At 38.3% G+C, this 22,604-nt stretch overlaps 1 protein-coding gene across 1 annotated transcript in view; it reads right to left on the bottom strand.

The window, feature by feature from the left end:
• The window catches only part of gli3 (GLI family zinc finger 3), a 215,250-nt gene that overhangs the window by 75,210 nt on the left and 117,436 nt on the right, over window positions 1-22,604 (bottom strand). Inside the window, exon 4 of the mRNA XM_067377454.1 lies at window positions 14,436-14,541. Within this exon, the coding sequence (XP_067233555.1) occupies window positions 14,436-14,541 (106 nt within the window). The remainder of the gene's footprint in view (window positions 1-14,435; window positions 14,542-22,604) is intronic.

Here is a 22,604-nt window from a genome sequence, read left to right as displayed (position 1 = left end):
CAAATATGAGATTTAATTGAGAGCAAATGAAGAACTTTCTTGCTTCTTGGATACTTCCTCATATAAAATAAAAACATGTCTAGATACTAATGCCTGCAATATTTGTTTACATTTTTATTTCTCCTAAAGCATGAGAGGAAAAACATTTGAGAATGCAATGAAGAAAATTTTCATCTGGGAAGACATTTTTTTCTGGAAAGATTAACACAAAATTTCTATAATTTCTTTGGTGTTTCTTATTAAAGCCAAAATTGTGACAAAGAGGTCCCTGAATTACTATTTGTTTGAATATGCTGTTTGACTGCATGTGCTAAAAAGAAAGTTTTATACAGTAGAGAGGGAAAGTGTAATGAACATGCGTTTGCAAGCATCCAAATGAGATGACCCCACTGACAGACAGCTGTTCTTGAAAAGGGAGAAAAGATTTTGGTCAGGGTTGAAAAATACAAATCTACCTCATGAAATGATACATGAATTTGACTACACAAAAACAAACACCTGTAACATCAGTGGAAAAAACTTATATTTAAAGGGATAGTTCACCCAAAACTGCCCAATAATTTACTCACCCTCAAGTCATCCTGGGTGTATATGTCTACACATAACACGTAACATACACATTACTACACATTATGTATAACACAATCAGAGTTATATTAAAAAATATCCTGGCTCTTTCAAGCTTTATAATGGGAGTGAACGGTATCATTTTTTTTCGAAGCCCAAAAAAGTGCTTCCATGCATCATAAAAGTAATCCATATGGCTCCAAGGAGTTAATAAAGGCTTTCTGAAATTAAAGGTGCCCTAGAATCAGAATTTGAATTTTCCTCGGCATAGTTGAATAAGAGTTCAGTACATTGAAAAGACATACATTGAGTTTCAAACCCCATTGTTTCCTCCTTCTTATGTAAATCTCATTTGTTTAAAAGACTTTCGGAAAACACTCGGATCTCAACATAACACTGACTGTTACGTAACAGTCGGGATCATTAATATGTATGACCCTAATATTTGCATAATGTCAGCCCATTCGACGCATTAGACAAGGAAAGGCAGTATTAACGGCTGGATCTGTGCACAGACAAGGTAAGCAAGCAAGAACAACAGTGAAAAATGGCAGATGGAGCAATAATAACTGACATGATCCATGATATCATGATATTTTTAGTGATATTTGTAAATTGTCTTTCTAAATGTTTCATTAGCATGTTGCTAATATACTGTTAAATGAGGTTAAAGTTACCATCGTTTCTTACTGTATTCACGGAGATGAGAGTCGTTGCTATTTTCATTTTTAAACACGTGCAGTCTGTATAATGCATAAACACAACTTCATTCTTTATAAATCTCTCCAACAGTGTGTAATGTTATCTTTAGCCCGTTAGCCACGGAACATAGCCTCAAACTAACACAGAATCAAACGTAACCATCTAAATAAATACTTTACTCACATAATTCGAAGCATGCATGCAGCATGCATGACGAACATCTTGTAAAGATCCATTAGAGGGTTATATTAGCTGTGTGAACTGTGTCTATGCGATGTATATATAGCCGAGAGCTCGTGTGGCAGAGGAAGCGCATCTCTTAAAGGGGCCGTGCTGAAAAAATGAGTGCATAGTTAATGATGCCCCAAAATAGGCAGTTAAAAAAAAAATTATAAAAAAAAATCTATGGGGTATTTTGAGCTGAAACTTCACAGACACATTCAGGGGACACCTGGGACTTATATTACATCTTGTAAAAAAACTATCTAGGGCACCTTTAAGCTATGCATTTTTGTTAGAAAAATATCCATATTTATAACTTTATAAACTATAATAACTGGCTTCCAGAAACGACCATATTCAAGTCTAGTTCTGGTCGAAGAGTAACCTCTAACCCGACGCAAGACATACCGACAAACAAACACGGAAGCACAGAGGATAGAGGAAAACAAAACACTGATCATGATTTGGAAGTCTAAAATGAAAATTTTTAAAGAGAAATGTCCCTTGAACTGCTTAATCATATTTTTTTGTTTTGTTTATTTGTGTGTGTGTGTGTGTGTGTGTGTGTGTGTGTGTGTGTGTGTGTGTGTGTGTGTGTTTTGTTTTGTTTTTTCTCTGTATGGGTATGTCTTTATTTATTTTACTGTTAATATCATTATTATATTTGTCCTTTCCTGGCAATTGCTCTACTCTCGACTGTGACAGTATGATTGTTTTATTACGACCCCTCTGAAGACAGCTGTTATTTATGTCATTTTTTTTTTTTTTTTTTTTTTGTTCTTTAAAAACATCAATAAATACAGAACAACAACAACAACAAAAGAGAAAAATGCTACACCTACTTCCTTCGTCATACGCTGGAACTTGACCTTCTTATGAAAGTGCGGACAGCCGTTAACAGAAAGCTAGTGATAAAGTTATAATGATGGATATTTTTCTTACAAAAATGCATTTCTTCACCACAGAAGGCCTTTATTAAACCCCTGGAGCCATATTTTTGATGGATATTTTTCTAAAAAAAATGCATAGCTTAATTTCAGAAAGCCATATGGATTACTTTTATGATGCATGGAAGCACTTTTTTGGGCTTCAAAAAAAAAAAAAAAAGGGGGCACCATTCACTCCCATTATAAATCTTGGATTTTCAGGATATTTTTTAATATAACTCAGTTTGTGTTTGGCTGAAAGAAGAAAGTTATATACACCCGTGATGGCTTGAGGATGGGTAACTTATAGGATAATTTTAATTTTTGGGTGAACTATTGCTTTAAGAGCAATTATTTTTCTAAAAAAAATAAATAAATAAATAAAATTAAAAAAAAGAGAGAAATGAAGTGACAGGAGTTAGGAGAAGTAGAAATTTATTAATTCTTAGCATGTCTAGCCACCTCATTCCAGACAACCAAATGTTTTAGCAGCTCCATGTGGTAAGATTGTAAAATACCTCACTGGTGTTACATACATTTACACAGAGCTTTAAGAGATCATGCTGGCATGAGAGAGAGAGAGTAAGAGAGTCTTTGGAACACAGAGAATGCAGGAGAGGTTTCTGGCTGAGATAGGTAGGATTTATTGCTGTGTTCTGAAAAGCTGGTTGAACACTGTAACTGCCCCCCTGAGCGGGAGACCAGGGCCTGCTGCTCAGAAGTCCTTAATGGAAACTGCACATTTTTAGCCCGCTCCCCTCCAGAGGGGCCAAATGCCACAGCACACAGATATACGGCAGACTTCTCCACATGAACTCATCCTCTAATGAAATACTGTTCACCTGAGTGCAATCAGTTATACTAATCACTGGAATCTGAATGTATACATTTATTTCCATACATGATGTGAGAAGATTTATTGAGTAGTGCAATTCAGCAAATGTATTTGTAATTGTCATATCAGCAGATTCTGTGATGAAAATCTGGATAACTAAATTAATAAATTAACTTGACAAGCAGTTGTAAGCGAGTGAAAGAGTGTGTGAGAGGGGGTGTGCCTTCTCAAGCCAATTAAAAGAGGACGTGGCCCACTGAGTGACACTGAATGACTGACAGTCACCCTCCTTAAACTGCCTGAATTTGATTACATGGATTTAGCCTGTCAAGATTTCAAAATTTAATATGAATAATAAATGAAGCTAAATTTCAGTTATTATACATTTTAGGTATTACATTTTATAAAAAGGAATCACATAATAAAAGGTGTTTAAAAAATAAAAATACTACTTCCTATTATTATAATTAGTATTTAATCCATTTAAATTTGTCACACATTGACAAATTCATATGCATCTATTCATACAAAATACAAATTATTCTAGGAAGACTGAAGGCCCCAGAAAATTTAGCCTTTTTCTCACTCTTTTCACAATCTTTGTTTCTCTATCCTCTCATTTGCTCATCTGTTACTTGTAAGTATACTTGGATAGCTCCATAATACCCACCTTCCTCATACTGGCTTAAAGCTAAAAAAAAGGGGGTTGGCCATGCATTTAAGTGATGAAACCAATGTATTACCAAGCAGCAAAAAAAAAAAAAGATATTACATCAGACTGCTCTCATTTCTCATAAGGAATTTATCTCACTTCTTTCCAAATCCTGAAATTGCTTGAGAAAAAAAGGGGAGATATTTTGCCCATTCTTGAGCATCTCCACAAAGTGGCATGCAACTTTCTTTGCAATCACCCCCCCCCCCCCCCCCGGCTTCCCTTTCTTCTCTTGTGAAAATTGAAGAGGCTTAATGTCAAATACGGCTAAAGCCAGCCTTTCCATATCATACGAAGCAGTGTGAAAATTACTAGGCTGATGATAAGACGGCCAGATAGCAGAAGAGAAGAGAGAAGAGAAAAAAAGAGGGAGGCCGACAGAGAAAGGAGGTAAAAGACGACAGAAGGGAAGTGACTCCACTCAATTATACTGCAAAATTGGTATGAGTGAATATTTTTCATTCAGGTGACTGATGATATCTACAGAGCAGCAATGCAGATAAATAAAGGAGCTTTCTGTCAAGTATAAACATCATTAATCATGAGGCCAGCCACCGTCTGACCGCCTGTCCTCACACCGCAGCACAGGAGCAAGGAATTAAAGAGAAAATGAGAGAGAGAGAAAGACAGAGAGAGAGAGTATAAGAGAGAGTATAAGAGAGGAGAAAGCTAAGCTTTTAAATCTGGAAAGGGAGGCATGAAGAGGACTAGTCTTTGGACTTAGTCTCAATGTTGGGATATTAGAAAAGCCATTGTAATGCCTTATTCACGATTACAGCACTTTATGGACTTTCTTTCCACTATTTGAGAATTACGGAACTTTACAGGATTCTAATTTATCGTACAAGATTATCAGGAATAACTATTTTATTTTATACAACATTTACCCTGATAAAAAAAAGAGAATATATAATTAAGAATTATATCATAATTATATAAGAATTATATAATAAGACTACATTAAATACCCTGAATAATCTCTTATATAATGGTTCAAATAGTATTACAGTTTAAAATAACTTTTTTAAATTAAGTTATTTGAAATTGTAATTTACTCACGAAGTTAAATTATCAGCAGCTATTACTCCAGTCTTCAGTCACATGATCTTTCAGAAATCATTCTAAAAAGTTGATTTTATTATTATTTATCAATGTTGGAAGCAGTTGTGCTGCTTAATTTTTTTTTTTTTTTTTTTTTTTTTTTTTTGAAAACTGTGATGCATTTTTTTCAGGATTCTTTGATGAATAGAAAGTTAAAAAGAACAGCATTTATCTAAAATGGAAATCTTTTGTAATAATGCAAATGCCTTTACTGTTTTTATATCAATTTAATGCACCCTGAATTGCTAACATACTTTTGTCCAATCTGTAGTCACATTTTCAAAACTCTAAAAACATTTAGCAGAACATCCGTCTGTTGTGGCCATACTATTAACACAATTCATGTCGTTTTCATACAAAATGCAATTAACACGTTTCTAAAATGCTTACATTTTCTTTTCATATAAGCATGCATACCTCATACCAAAATCTTGGAACTTTCTCATCTTATTTGCAAATGCTTAAACACAGCAAGTCAGTAATGAAGACCTAATGTTCCAATCATTAAATATAGGACAAAACCTATACTTCTGCAACAAAAGCAGCTCAAAAGTATTGAAAATATACATATAACACATACTGAAACAATTGATAAGTATTTTTAATTAGCAGATCACTTAAATATTTGGCAGATTCCAGTCTCAGTAAAATAGGACTCTTTGAATCGGATTTGTTCAGTGTGTATAAAGAACAACACAGAGGAGCAGAGAGAAAATAATATCGGGGTGAGGGATGGGAATTGATGAAGGGGGAGAGGAGAAGTTGGATCAGGACAAGTGAGAAGAAGAGGTAGAGGAGAGGAGGAAGAATGTGTGCTGGATTGTGCATCTCTATGGTTTTCCCCCTTACACATGATGAACCTATGAAAGCTTATTTCTGCCATAAATAGAAAATAAAAAAAGGTAATTGTGACTTTTCATCTCACAATTCTGAGAATAATAAAAGTCAGAATTGTGAGATATAAACTCACAATTGCAAAATAAAAAAATATTTTTGATAAAAAGTCACAATTACCGTTTATGTTTTTTTATTCTGTGGTGGAAAAAAAGCTTCCATAATAACCAAAGACCATTTATGTTGGATTTGTTGTTGATCAATGGCAGCAATTTCATGTTTTCATTTCAGTAAAAGCTTTATACTACAATAATTCCACAACCATTGTTCCATATTTACAAAATATGTGGTCTGCACAGGGCACTAGCTACCAAGTGGACACCATCCCACCCTCATGAGTGCATCAACACCACACACCCACCCCCAGAAAGAGATTTCAACCAAGAGGGACACTATAGTTCTGCATAAGGGACTCATTTGACCAGTAGTTGCCCTGAGCAATTCTGTTTATTTCTTCTCTTTTTCTACTGCACATTCTATAAAATAATGACTCACTTCTGTTGCCAAGAATGCACACATTCAACACTCAACCAAACATGTAGAATGGCTTACATGCATTATACTTTTACTGCAGTAAAATGAAACTGAATTTTAAAAACTATGAATTTCATATTTTCTGCAGGCAGAACTGAAACATGACAGTAATGCAGTTTTCATAATGCCATCAGCTGTTAGTATTTTGACAGTCATTGCACTTTGATTGACAATATGTTCATGTGGATAGTGCTAGTGTTTGACAGAACGACATGATTTTGAATCAGGTTTGCTGTGTTTTGATAGAGTTAGTATGTGTAGAAAAAGGTTTTTAGCATTTTGAAATGTAGAGTTTGTGTTTATTTAACAAAATATGATTCTGAGCAGAAAATTAACTATTTGGCTAATTGTGTGATATAGGTGCGTTGCTGTGTTAAGAGTTTAGAAAAAGTACTTTAAGTATTGGTAAACGCTTGTTAGCAATTGAAAAAAAATCTGTAAAATTGGCTTCATAAATGTATATATATTTATACAAATATAGAGAGTATATGAAGAAAGAGAGAGTGCACACATGTTTGCATCTGCAGGGGGCTGTTGAGATAAAAGACTGTTCTTTACGCTAAACACAGCGTCACCACTCAGATTGGGCAGCCCGACAACAGTTTATGTAAATATCACAATACAAAGCACTCCCGTCTAACACACATACACGCAAACAGTGCAAGCATGGAGCTATATTTTATGCTGTGTTTTGCTTTCTAAAAAAGGTTTAGATGTGCAGCAGTATTATCACAATCAACAGAAATGGTCATCTTATTTTTTTTTTTTTATTTTGCTTAACTTGCATTACTTTGAAAACCCACTAACAAACAATGCTTCAAAGCCTTCAGCCAACCACAGATATCTGGGTTACCTCTCTTAAAGTGACAGAAAAAAAGCAAGGGAGAGTACAAATATTACACTGGCCTATGTTTAAACATTCCTCTTTATCACTGCAAATTATCTGAGCCACTCTGAAAACAAAGAAAACAGGAAGACATCTCTTGCTTTATTTTAAATTATATGTAGTTGAAAAAACATAAGACAACAGCCTGAACACTTTACTTTTGCCTACAAAAACACATTCCAGCACAGCGGCCATAAAATCTGCCCAGTTAAATCTCATTGGCTACCTGGGAAAAGACTGACATTACTGCAGCTATTAATTTGACCCCAATTACTGACTGGAAATGAACAGTTAAGTTGCTTGTAATTTCCCCTAATTGCTTGGTATTAGGCTGAATTCAGTGATTATTGATTGAAGAGAACGCAAAGGGCAGACTTTGGATAACAAAATTATGCACTTTAACAAATTTGAGGAGTGCTGATTTACCAAGCACGTCTTATTTATTTATTTTTTTATCTGAAAGACATTTTTGCCTTTACTACAGTTCGCGTAAGTAGTTGTACTGCTAAGCCAAGCCAGTGAGTCTATTAAGTATGTGAGGAGTGTGTCTGGTAATGCGTGTTATTTTATTGCTTGCTCCGAGCACAAGAGGTTCTAACTCTTGAGTAAACTCTGGTGTTGGGCAATTGACTTGCGACGAATGCCTCCGTTTGTTCAGAGCAGTCACCGAGGAGACCGAATCCTGTCACTTGGGCTTTGTGTGTGTGTGTGTGTGTGTGTGTGTGTGTATGGGTGTGTGTGTGTGTCTTTTGTTTGGCTGAGAAAATAACACTCAAGCAAAAGAGACACTGAGTCAGTTGAGGGAACACTTACTATTAAGCACTAGACATAATGAACAAGTCAGCAAGATGCATTCACAAACAGACGCCCTGCAGAGAGTGTCTCTTTAGCATTTATTGTATTTGTTTAAGGAGAAGTGATCTGTTTTAAAAAGGATGAATAGAGCCAAACTGTTCCCAGGTCAGGGCTGGCAAAAGGTCAAGAGAGTCATGTGATTAAAATGATTATTTAATTTATAAATTGTTTCAAAAAGGAGAATATTTTTTTAAATTACTATAAAAGCTCAAAATATTTTTGAGTCATTTCGATATTCCTATAGTTTTACAGCTATAGTTTTGCAAAAACAAAGATTCAGAGATTCAGCCTGGTGAGTAGTTCATGTGGCCCGATAAAATAAAATAATAATAATAATAATAATTTAAAAAAAAATCAACACAATGGCTGACTTCTTGTATGAATGTCTGACTTCCTGTGTAAGTAAAATAAACCGAACAGCCACATTAGTCGACACAACCCCCGCCATTTAATATTGAATACCACACCGGTGCCCTCTCCCGTATGAATTCATAACCCACACGATTATCCTCTGCAGTAATTGCGCTTTTCCATGGCCTAATAAGACTGCCGCGGGAGAGAGGGAGAAAACACAAAGGACAGTTAATTTGTGATTTCCTCTGCTCATTCGGAGGCAAATTAAGTGTCAAACTGCTAATATGAAGCATATTTCATTTTATGAGCTTTTAATTTAATTCCGTCACCTCATATCACAGCCATTAGTGTCGTTTAGCGCGCTACGCTAGCAGCTTCCACTCAGAGCAAAGAGGGCAATAAATAAACATGTTTCAATTAAAGTCTTCTCAAATAATAGGACAGGACTGGCTAACTCTGCCTCGTCAACCAGCAAATCAGCACCGGTTGAGGGAAATGAGATGGCCATTACCACTGTGTTTTTTCTTTCTTTCTTTTCCTGTTTTTTTTTTAATCCTTTTTTTTTTTTTTTTTTTTTTTAGTCATAGATGCCCACTCGTAGCTGAGAAAGGCTGTGTAGATTGATAGCACTGCCGCAAGGTGAAAGCTACTGTAATTACGAGCTGTAATGAGGAGCTGCATGGGAAAGTACTGCAATAATATCCCGCCTGTTCCTAGGCATATATTTAAGAGTGCTAATAACGATTAATTCTGTTCACCAAGGAGAACTTGTCTTAAACAATTTAATTTTTCTCTCTTAACATCCACTCCAGTGTCTGTCAACTCCTTACACAAACACACACTCTGTGCACTTTCTGTTCACTTACAGGTATAACAAAATAGCAAAAAAAAAATTTGGTGACACTCAAAATTTAAATGTCTTCAATTACTAGAGAAAATAATTTTATGGAAAAAAAAAAAAAAATTATATAGGCCTCAGTTCAATTAGGATATTTAAGTATCTTTTATAAACGTACACTAGAAAAAAACACACTCTAAAAAATGCTGGGTTAAAAAAACCCAAGCTGGGTAAAATATGGACAAACCCAGCAGGTTGGGTTAAAAGGCACCTATTATGCCCTCTTTCACATGATGTAATATAAGTCTCTGGTCTGGTCAAGTTTCAGCTTAAAATACCCCACAAATTTGCCCCTATGGGGTAAGCAAAAACATGCCTTTTACTATATTTATATATTTCTGGCTAAAAAGATAAATCCAAAATTGGTTGAAAAAAAATGGCTGGGTGAAAACAACCCAATCCCTGGTTTTGTCCATATTTAACCCAGCAGTTTTTAGAGTGCATTACTGGTGTGCATCTTGGGACAAAACAATGACATTGACATATATTAAGATATGTCAGTTTAAGTTGCTTTCAGTTAAAACAGCTCAAACATGCATTTTAGTCCAGGACTAGCTTAAGCCTTGTCTGTGAAACTGGGGGGAGGAGTACTAAACAGTCTTTGATAATTAATCCACTAGATCACAGGTAAGAGAAACTCAGGAAATAGAATAACACAACCACTTTGTCATAAACGAAACGGGACAAATGAACAAATTAATCTGAGGGCTTAAATACAAAAGAGAGTAATAAACATAAAACAGAACATGAAGTTAACACCCATGGAGACTAACTAGGAACAAAGGCAAACGGAAACAGGCAGAGCCAATCTAAAACACACTGAAACTAAACAGAACTTAAACATAACTGTTACAATACGAATAAATTACGTTTAATATATTATGTTTAAAAACTATTAAAAAAGAAAACTGTTTATTAGTTTTTAATTTTAATGACTGTAAGGTCTGCAGTGCTGAAGAAACTTGTCTATATTGCTTTTATAAAATGATATTTATACACTTACTACCAGTATTAAGGGAAAGTTTCTTTTAAAAGCAATGCGTTACATATGTTACTCCCTAAAATGTAGCAAATTGCGTTAGTTACTTTTTATGGAAAGTAATGTGTTATGTTACTTTTGCATTACTTTTTCTCTGGGCTGGGCTTACCTTTAAAAAAAAAAAAAAAAAATAGCAAAAGTTATATTTTTGGCAAATGTAAAGGCCCTTTCACAACAAAAGTGAAATGAATAAGCCTTATGCTGAAGGAAATGCAAATTCACACCTGTACAGTAGAGGGCACAGCTCAAACAAACCTTTCAGCTGTGCTGCCATTCTGGATTAGGACACAGGAGAAGAAAGTTCAACACTCGTACTTCAGCAATAAATAAATAAATAAATAGAAATGTGATGTTTATCTAAAGTGATTTTTGCTTATTGGTATGGTTGAACTGGATCATTGAAGGTCAGCAGCAAAGCCACTGATAAAAATTTAGATTAAATATGTAAATTACATTGTGTGTGTGTGTGTGTGTGTGTGTGTGTGTGTGTGTGTGTGTGTGTGTGTGTGTGTGTGTGTGTGTGTGTGTGTGTGCTTTTGTTTATATTACATTGTGGGGACCAAATGTCCCCATGATGTAATATAAACCTGAGTTCACCTACATCGTGGGGACCAGCCAGCGGTCCCCACAATGTAAATGGGTTTATAAATCATATAGAATGAGTTTTTGTGAAAAAGTAAAAGTTTGCACAGTTTCCTGTGAGGGTTAGGTTTAGGGGTAGGGGCAGGGTAGGGGGATAGAATGTACAGTTTGTTCAGTGTAAAATGCATTGAAGTCTATGGAAAGTCCCCACAATTCACAAAAACAAACATGTGTGTGTGTGTGTGTGTGTGTGTGTGTGCAAGTGAGATAAGTAAATGCATGCTCACATTTAGTCTAGAACCATAACTATCATATTTAAACACAATGCCTCTGCACCTTACTCCCAATTTCATTAACATGGGGACAGGGGAGGTGTCAGTCAATACATGGTAAGTGGTAAGTAACTTGCATTATTTGAAAAAGTAATGAAGATATGTTGTTGTAAATGTAAAAGTAATTCCTTACATTACTTGTTACTCATTAATTGAGAAACGTAATCTGATTACGTAACTCATGTTACTTGTAATGTGTTATCTCCAACACTGCCAACTACCATCGTTTTACTGCCAGTTTAAATAAAAGTTCTTGCCATGTCACTAAACTATATTAATGGGACCGGACACTGTTATCGCTGTTTGTCATATTCAAAGACTCAAAGTAAAGTGATTTGTGGGATGGCTCACACTCTGTTAGGTACGTACATAAAGGTGCGTATGTCTACTACAAGGCAAGTGTAGCAAGTCAGGCGTGTACTGTGAATACAGCCGCCCCACCTGTAATTTAATTCACCTGCTTTCCCTTTCTTCCTCTAACCCACGCCCTGCTCCATGCATCTCTCCAGCGGATGATAAACCATGGCAGATGTTTGTTTGAGTCTTGTTTGTGTCTTGCATTGCCCCATTATCTCCGCATAAGCTAAATGCTAAATTATATTTGCCATTTTGTTTATACTGACATCGGACATAAATCAAGCCCCCCGGCGCACGTTTCTCCCCCCTTTTCACACCTCTCTTTAGCACGCGAGTTACAGCTAGGAGACGACATAAAAAATTCATTATTCTTAGCAGTGTAATGGGCACAAGAGAGATATGACTCTCGAGGATGTAGAAGGGGGGGCGTGGGGAAAGCAAAGGATGTAATGATGAACAATACAAAATGTAATAGGAAGAAGAGTGGAGACAGATGAGGAAAAATTTATCAAAAAGCAAACATAAAATTGGAACATGGTGTGCTTTAATCCTGAATTGAACACAAGACAATTAGAAAAAAAGGAAATGATAAGTAAAACATGAAACATGAAAAAGAGAGTTTAAAAGATTAGAAATGCATACTCGCACATCTCAGAGATGTGAGGCTGAGAGTAGGGGAAACTGCTTAGAGAATCTCCGGTAAAAAGAGCTATACAGAACCCGTGAGGGAACACAAACACGCACAAACATACATACACACTTACATAGACTTTGATTTTATATAAAAACAAAGATTCTGAAATTCTGAAATTTAAATTTCTCTGTCAATACAAAAAAATATATATAATTCCAACTTTATTGTACATCCTCTTCTCTGACTGAAAATATAATTGTATTGGGACTGTCACTGGAGAGAGTGTTAAAGCTCCTCAGGTCGTATTTTTGGTGGAAAATTTGTAGAAATGATTCTTTCATGTGATGCAAACAAATGACTACAAATAAACAGAAACAGTCATGACTGAATAAGTACATGTCCTCTTTCTTTTGTTAAATAATGGTAAATACCACTTTATTTCTGAGACAAATGTGCAATCTAGACAATTCATTATGATCAATGTATCACTTCTTATTGTAAAACTGTGGTAGAACATTGATGCTTGGGTTTTTAAATCTTTAAGTAAACAACAAAAATGCCAACAAACGGCCACTTTTATCATGCTCGTTTTGAGATCTCGCTAGTTTCCAGTGATTTCTTTCTCAGTAGTTTTCTGATAAAACTTCCATTTGTTGGTGAAATGATGGGTTTGTGTGATGTTGTTCCAGAGAGGTGTGTTACGGGTGGGTTTTAGTAAAGTGCTGCGGAGCTTCTGGCCCGACGATGGAAGCACAGCGTGATTTTGGGCTCGGTGCTACAGGTTCGAGGCTATTAGTCCAGCCTAGCCTGTTGAAAGCCCTGGCTTGCACTGGCCCGACAGTGGAAAGTGCCTATTGTGATCTCACAAAGTGACTTTCTATCTTGAAGAAGGTAACATCTTCATACAAGTTTCACCCAGTGTACAAAAGCAACAAAAATGTTCCTCATTTGGCCTTGATGTGGGGTATTGTTGCACTACATGTGACAGCTTGCAGAACAGCTGTGAGAGAGAGGAGTTTGTTACATCTTCTCTGAGAGGGCCTGATGAGCAGTTTTAGAGGAATCATGCACTAACAGACTGCCATGTCTGTCTCTGTGTCTGACGCATTCATTAGCATGTCTCTTGACAGTGTGTTCACCCAATCTTTGATCTCTGACACAGAACTACAGATCATCTGAGAGATGTATGGATCATATCCCATGCAAACAGCTAACACACCATGTACTGCACGGACACTCCTTCCTATGATACATCTGCCTAGATGAGAACTGATGATATTATGCAGATTATAAAATAATACAAACAAATCGAAAACATGAAGAAACTCTGTTCTTATTTGGATTGAAAGTTCTGATACATTTAAGGCATATCAAGGAAACCCTACAAATGAATAGGGTAAACATTTTAACAGATAACACCTTATTTTCCCCAGCTGATTAACTAAGATAATTGTTTTGTATTACAGGTTTTCTGAAATGTTGTTTAAATATGCAAATTACTCATTATCTAATTAAATATGCACTAATTTGCACCAAAGCAACCTGAACACTGGATGAAGTCAGGTTAAAAATTCTTGTTTCATGTTGTTAACATATAAGAGTTAAAAGTTTTACAGAAGAGATTTTGGATATCTCTTTTTATCTCTCCATAAAAAATACTGTCAAGGTTGGTGTATGTAACTAATGCTAAAGTAGACATTTTGGGCTCATTTTGAGAAAACATGTTTTACAAATGTGTTAAACTGTAATTGAAATCTACAAATACAAATAGATAAAGTGTAATAAAATAAATCACTTTAAATTTGTATTTTGGATGCTTTCATACCAGTAGCCTGAATGACAAGTGGCCAAAAGCAAAATAGCCAAAAATCTCAAAATTGACCAGTGCCTGTAGTGTCTTACATTAGAATGCGGTAGAAGGCAAAATACATTAATGGTGACATTAAATATGGTAATAGACATAATAAAATAAAATAAAGTTGTGTGAGTGTTTGTGTTTACTCACACGTGTAGTGGCGGTACCGGCGAGGGTTCGTAAATGTACCGGCCTTGTGTGTGTCTATCATCAATTGGTACCGGATGGTGAAAAGCAGGAAAGAACTGAGGTGTAGCTGTAAAAAGAAAAATAGAGATTATTAAAAATGAATTGTGAAATGTTTAAACAAAAGAACCATGTTATACAGTAATTTGTTTCATAAGAATGCATTCACAGATTTGTTTTGTAAACCAACATAAAGCTATAAGTACACTTACGGCAAAAAATCCACAAATTTGTGTGCAGCATCATCACAAAAACACACAGTTGCTTCAAGGCTAATCAGTAACAACCTTTTGTGATAAGATATCCTGTATAGTATGTCCCATATGTGCTTGTGTTTACATAGTTCAGTGTTGGATTGTGTGCTCCTCTGCATTTCAACAAGCTTCAAAAAATGATTCGTCACAACAGTCAGAGAGAAATGGGAAGACTTTATAAAATACAGAGATAAAACATTAAAACACTAGGATAAAATCTGATCACAAACACAGTCTATATTTAGACCAGATAGAGGAGGCTTAAAAAAGTATAATCAGTGTTAAACATCAGCATAAAAATCTTTCAAAGCAACTCAACATTTGAGTTTGAATCACTCTGAGTTCAAAAGTGCACCTCTGTTTTAGGTTAAAAAAGAATCTGTAGAAGAATTTGTAAGACCTGAAAATGTAATCCAGTTCCCTGAACAAGGAATGCGATACTGTGCCATGGTGTTGAAGGGCATCTAAAATCAGCTTGCTGAAATGCTATTTCATGAAATAAAGGTGAATCCGTAATTTCTTTACAAGGTACACTGTGTTATTTCATCAGTCAGTCATGAAAGTCTGGTGGTTGAAAGCTTCTGGTAACATTAAAGGGGTTCTATGTAAGATTTTTACTTTAATAAAGCATAAAAATACCCCGATATGTTCGCAGATATTTAGGAAACATGATAAGTTCACCTACTTGTTCCTCAGAAAAACAATGCTACAGCCAGATATTCTACTTTGAAAATGTGCGTTCTGTTCTGTCTTTGTTTTGGTCTGTGTGAAACTGTGTGCTGCCAGTTTATCCAATAGTATTTCAACATCACAGGTTGCCAGTTGGCGGAAAACACATCGTATTGCAACCATGGAAACCAACAAACAAACTGGGTCAGAGAATCGCAGATTCTACTTGACCTAAAAAGCCTCTGCATCCATCTAAATATCTCTATGAACAACAGCATATTAAAACACAGATAAATCAACTCATCAGCTTACAGTGTTCTCAGCTTTCATTGTGAATTGCGCTCCCTATTGTTGCTGGCAACCCGCGTTTTTGAACGAGGGGGCGGGCCAAACAATATTTTGAATTTGGACTGCAGTACCTATTATGAACACTGGGTGTCATTCCTACATAGAGCCCCTTTAAATCCAGAAGAGAAGACAAGTTTAGAGAAAGAGCAAGTACATTTTTTTGTGTGCACACATAAAATCTGAGTGAGCAGAGCCATGAGACAGTTAAGACCACTGAATATTTGAAAGCATGCATCCAGTTTTGTGCTAGAGTGAAGAAAATCTGCCTGCGAGCGGAGAGATTCATTACATGGATGCGCTCTCGCGTTACAGTAATGCCTCTCGACATTTGTCATTAAAATGATAAACGGACTCAAATAAACTATAAAAAAGAGATCAAAATTGTGTCTGAAAGCTGCACTTGTCATGAGTCAGGTTTGATGTTCTCCCTGTTTCTTTTCGTCCTATCATTATTGCTACTTTGACTCAGCTGTTTATCATTGCAATCGGCGCTCGCGCTGATAATTTCCACACCTGTTTCTTTTCTTCTCTAATTCTCTGCTATTTCTCTCTGCTGTTTTCTCGCCTCTTTGCCAGATTATTATACATGTTTTCTTATGTGTTACTCGACACTTTATGCAAACAAGTCTCCTTCTTATGTTCATTGTTTTGTTAGTCTTAGTCCGATTCTTAGTCTTATCTGTTTGGCATCACCGTGTATGTCATACCTGTTCGCTGCCCAGTCTCCCTGCTGCCTGAGATCGTTTGGATCACCTGCCACCTGCGGTACAGTCACTCCAAGTCCAAGGCTGAGTCTCTACGTTGCAGCGAGCTCTCCATCAAGCTAGGCTTCTCGACTGCTGGTGGTACTGCATCAGCTGCCACGCATTGGGGCGTGGTTGCTGAGCCAGCCGCTCCCCCGATTGCACCTGTTGTCTTCTTTGAAGCTGCGCATTTTCCTGATCCCATGCAGGTGGGTGGGATCACCCTCCCCATCGATCATATGACTGTAGCATAGAGCTTCTTCCCGGTACCACCTCTCCTCGCGGGCGTTTGTATTCTTTATCCACTCCCGAACGCGAGGCCCTAGAGAAGTATCTAGCAGAGTGTCTTACCGCTGGTACCATTGTTCCGTTATCCTCGCCCGCCGGTGCAGGGTTCTTCTTCGTGAAAAAGAAGGATGGTTCCTTGTGTCCCTGCATAGATTATCGTGGGCTGAATGACATAACTGTTAAGAACCATTACCCCTTACCACTTATGTCGTCGGCTTTTGAGATCTTGCAGGCAGCCAAAGTTTTCACGAAGCTAGACCTCCATAATGCTTATGGACGAATGGAAGTCCGCGTTCAATACTCCTTAGGGCACTTTGAATATCGGGTTTTACCGTTCGGGCTAGTCAATGCTCCGGCTGTTTTTTAAGCCCTTGTTAACAACGTTTTGAGAGACATGCTCAATATTTTCGTTTTCATTTACCTGGACGATATCCTGATTTTTTTCTCCGTCTCTCCAAGTGCATGTCCAACACGTCCATTGTGTATTACAGCGTCTCTTGGAGAATTGTCTCTTTGTAAAGGCAGAGAATTGTGCTTTTCACGTCAGGTCTGTCACGTTCCTAGGCTCGGTTGTATCAGCAGAGTGTATCAGTATGGACCCTGCTAAGGTTTGTGCAGTCGTCGAATGGCCTATTCCTGACTCTCGTAACGTGCTCGAATGATTTTTGTGGTTTGCAAATTTTTATCGCCATTTCATTTCAAATTTTAGTCAGGTGGCAGCTCCCTTGACCGCGCTCACCTCAGCTAAATCTAGTTTCGTCTGGTCAAAGTCCACCCAAGACGTGTTTGATCATCTTAAGAAATTATTCACCTCTGCGCACATTCTGATTACACCTGACCCCAAGAGACAATTTATCATTGAAGTAGATGCTTCTGATGTGGCTGTGGGAGCAGTGCTTTTGCAGTGCTCGCCACTTGACGGGAAGGTTCACCCGTGTGGTTTTTTTTCCCCACCGACTCTTGCCAGCCGAATGTAATTATGATACAGGGAACCATGAACTTCTAGCAATCCGCCTGGCTCTTGGAGAATGGCGCCACTGGCTAGAGGGCTCCTCTGTACCTTTCATTGTCTGGACAGATCACAGAAATCTCAAATACATTGTTTCTGCTAAGAGATTAAATGCTCGTCAAGCTCGGTGGGCTCTTTTCTTTGGCCGTTTCGATGTTTCTATTTCCTTTAGACCTGGTGCTAAGAATGTGAAGCCTGACGCCCTCTTTCGCCAGTTTGGTTCGTCGGAGATAGCCTCAACCATGGAGACTATCTTGCCAAGCAGTTGCGTGGTCGGGCCGTTATCTGGGGAATCGAGAAACAAGTAAAGGAGCATTCACTCATACCTCTGCGGTGCCCCCAGGATCAATTGTTTGTTCCTAAGTCCGTTCGTCCTTCTGTTCTTCACTGGGGGCATTCTTCCAAATTGGTCGTCCACCTTGGAGTGAGCGGCACTCTTGCTATGATAAGTCAAAGATTTTGGTGGCCCACGAGGGCTCGCAATGTTCGCCGTTTCGTTGCCTCTTGTTCCATTTGCGCCCAGACCAAGTTGAGTAATTCTCCGTCTGCTGGTGTTCTCAGGCAGCTCACTATTCCGTCTCGTCCTTGGCCCATATTGCTTTGGACTTCGTTACTGGAATTCCCTTGTCCACCAATAACACCGTTATTTTTACAATCGTCGACTGTTTCTCTAAGGCCACCCATTTCGTTCCCCTCAGTAAACTTCCCTTTGCTAAGAAGTGCAGGTAATGTTTGAACACATTCTCAAGCTTCATGGACTTCCCTCTGATACTGTGTCTGACAGAGGTCCCCAATTTGCTTCTCAATTCTGGAGGGAGTTCTGAAGGTAGATCGGCGCGTCTGCCAGTGTGTCATCAGGATTCCATCCTCAAACTAATGGACAGGCCGAACGTACTAACCAAATTCTTGGTCACATGCTTTGCACTTTAGCATTCTGTAACCCCTCTTGGAGTGAGCAACTGCCATGGGTCGAGTACGCCCATAATTCGCTCCCCTCGTCGTCCACTGGTTTATCTCTGTTTCAGTGCTGTCTCGGGTACCAGCCACCTCTGTTCTCTTCTCAAATTACCCCATTATCTGCGACACGTTCATCCTGTCTTCCACGTAGCCTGTATTAAGCCGGTTGTTCATGCTTCCTCTCGACCCACCCCCTGTTCTGTTCTTGGCGAAGGTTCTCCTGTCTACATGATTAGGAGACTGCTGGATATGCACCACCGGGGGCGTGGACATCAGTATCTAGTCGATTGGGAGGGGTACAGTGCCGAGGAGAGAAGCTGGATTCCAGCCCGGGATGTCCTGGACCGCTTGCTAATCGAGGACTTCCTTCGCTCTCGCCAGTCTTCTTCCTCGGGAGCACCAGGGGGCGCTCCTCGGGGGAGGGGTACTGTTATGAGTTGGGTTTGATATTCTCTGATTCTTTTCCTCCTATCATTATTGCTACTTTGACTCAGCTGTTTGTTATTGCAATTAGCGCTTGCGCTGATCATTTCCACACCTGTTTCTTCTCTACTCTAATTACCTCTGCTATTTCTGTCTGCTGTTTTCTCGCCCATTTGCCAGATTATTATACGTGTTTTCTTACGTGTTACTCTGCACTTTATGCCAACAGTTCTCCTTCTTATGTTCGTTGTTTTGTTAGTCTTAGTCTTAGTCCAATTCTTAGTCTTATCTGTTTGGCACCGCCGTGTACGTAATACCTGTTCTCTGCCCAGTCTCCCTGCTACCTGAGATCGTTTGGATCACCTGCCACCTGCGGTACAGTCACTCCAAGTCTGGGACTGAGTCTCTACGTTGCAGCGAGCTTTCCGCCAAGCCCAGGATGTCCTTTTTGTTTCTTTATACTGTTTTCCAGCTGCAAGCATCTAAGAAGCTGGAGCTCGGCAGACTGCCTGTGTTTTGACTCTGTGGTGGTAATAAACTGTATCTGAACTGGCCATTCGCTTCTGGGTCCTCTGTCCGCTTTGACAGCACTAGTTGTTTTTGTTGGTTAAAATGAATGGAGAATATCTTGTGTTTTTCCATGAGTGTTCAACCATGGCGATTGGCGCCTATGATTAGGGGTGTAACGGTTCACGGTAAAAAATCAAACCGTACCATTCTCCACCCATGGTATGGCACACACTTGTACTGCGGTATAACTTAAATCTGGTCACGCGTCTATAATATGATTTAACCTGGCATACACATAACACATTATCTACATCTATAATTCAAATTATGTAAATTGTTAGGCTGCATAAATTAGGTCAGCCGGAACCGGGAACACTTGCCATAACACATAACACTTCCCAGCGCTGGCTCCGCTGAGACTCCAGGGCATCCGCGTACTGAATTACATAGAAAGTGATTCTAGCTCAATCAGAGCAACTAGCATTGAGATGCTATTCTGTCCCATATGAAAAGGCTTGGGCTGAGGCTCAATGCCAAAAAAGAGTGTGCTAGTTCCGGCTCAGACTACCACTTATCCAGGTGTAGTTTGGGATTCCACCACGATGCAGGCACATTTGTCTCCTGCTCGTGTGAGTTCCATTCTCGCAGCCGTGAAAGGGGTGAAGTTAGGCCAGTCACTCACTGTAAAACAGTTCCAGAAACTGTTGGGTCTGATGGCAGCTGCGTCCAACGTCATACCTTTTGGCTTTCTGCACATGAGACCCTTACAGTGGTGGCTCAGGATAAGGGGGTTTTCCCGGAGGGACAACACGACAGCAGAATGGTGAAAGCATTCCTTCACTTGCATATGAATCGGCCGGACAGCCCTCTCCATTGGCTGTTCGCGCCCATTTCACTAGGGGTATGGTGGCATCAAAGGCTCTGATGTCTGGAATATCCATTAATGAGATCTGTGATGCAGCTGGATGGTCATGACAGCACACATTTATCAGGTTTTATAACCTTGATGTTGGCTCCACTCCGGGGTCTTCTATTTTGTCAAGCTAACATTGGCAAGAATTTGAAGCTACGGCACAGTTGGGATTGCGTTCCCAATGCGTTTCCACGCAGCATCGACAGTTCCCACGAAAGGGAACATCTCAGGTTACAGATGTAACCCTGGTTCCCTGAGTAGGGAACGAGACGCTGCGTCTCCTGCCGTACCCCCAGCATACTTGCGAGTGCTTGCTTCAGGCTTATCCCAGAAGCTAGCATCCTCTGCATTCGGGTATGCTTTATAGTTTCCTGGTCCGTGACATCACCCATCTCTGACGTCTCGCTACGCGATTGGTTAGATACATGAGTGCAGTGACGACATCACGCAGAAGGTTCCCAATGCGTTTCCACGCAGCGTCTCGTTCCCTACTCAGGGAACCAGGGTTACATCTGTAACCTGAGACGTTCTCTTTCAAGTCTTGAGCTTGAAAGGACAAATTTTTACACAAAAATTCTGTCAACGTGCCTGTCTTGGTGAGTATCCTAGCAGACATAGTAGGTTACATCTTAAGTGAATTTACAATATCAGTGTACTGGATTCATAATGTCTTAAAGTGACAGCAGCCCAATATTCTGTCTGTGTTTTTAATGTTAATCAAACAACAAAAGACAAGGAAATCACTCACTGCTCTTGAATGAATAGCTTCTGTAACTTTAATAAAGATTAATATTTAATTTATAGTCAAATATTAAATGATATTTTACAATTGATTACTTTATTTTTACATTTAGATATCTGAAAAACCTGGAAAGCACCGTTTATTTTATTTGTATCTTTGTTCTCTTGTATTTATTTGTGCTGTTGCTTGTAGTTAGATTATTTGTTCTTATTTTCTTTATATTTATTTGACAGCAGTCCTTTTTTCCCTGAACATATCAAACCGTGACTCAAAAAACGTGATACAAACCAAACCATGAATAATTTGAATCGTTACACACCTAATATATGTATGTGTGTGTATGTGTGTGTGTGTGCATGTGCGAGTGTGTGTTTTTGTGATTTATGAGGACACAAATTTGTATAATGACATGGTATTACACTGGTATTACGACATAAACATGAAATATGAGGACATTTCATGAGTCCTCATATATAAATAGCTTTAAAAACATAATAAACAATGTTAAAATATTAAAATGTAAAAATGCAGAATGTTTTCTGTGATGAGTAGGTTTAGGAGTAGGGGTAGTGTAGGGGGATAGAATGTACAATTTGTACGGTATGAAAACCATTACCCCAATAGAATGTCTTCACTTTGATAGCAAAACAAACCTGTGTGCATGCGTGTGTGCGTGCGTGTGTGCGTGTGTGTATGAATGTATGTATATATAATTGGAAAATATAAAACAAAGTTAATATAGAGAGAAGCGAAAATGTTTTTAGCTTGAAAACATCTGGCATCCTCGTGCCAAGGTGTTTAAGGGCTGTACCCAGAGACTGATGGCCAACATCTGGGCCTAATGCCGCACCATGCCGTGAGCTCCTCACATTTGTAAAGCCCTGCTTTACCTCATTCCTCATCTATTAGGGGCTGTTAGCGTTTCATACACCATGTGACGGCACTCAGAAAGCTAAATGGTGAAACTGCAAGTACTGCAGCTCTCATTCCAACACTAGTCCTTGAGAAAATCACATCTGATCAGATCAAAATGTCCAGAAAGCCAGAAAGAATTTGACACTGGACCCAAATGTGTTTTTCAGGGCTGTTGGACTATTTATTGTCCTTAAATGAAAAGAACATAGAAAGAAATCAAAAAATCATGACCAGCTGCATGCAGGCAAACATATACAAACAGAAATTATAAAAAAAAAAATGTTATCATATCATTACAATTTTAAAGCAACAAAACAGGACAATACAGTGATATCTTCCAAAGAGTCCAGATTTTCCCATAA

The sequence above is a fragment of the Chanodichthys erythropterus genome, chromosome 23 (genome assembly GCF_024489055.1).
Source record: "Chanodichthys erythropterus isolate Z2021 chromosome 23, ASM2448905v1, whole genome shotgun sequence".
Classification (NCBI taxonomy): Eukaryota; Metazoa; Chordata; class Actinopteri; order Cypriniformes; family Xenocyprididae; genus Chanodichthys; species Chanodichthys erythropterus.
Note: the sequence above shows the minus strand (reverse complement) of the source record. Positions and strands in the feature narration are given on the sequence as shown.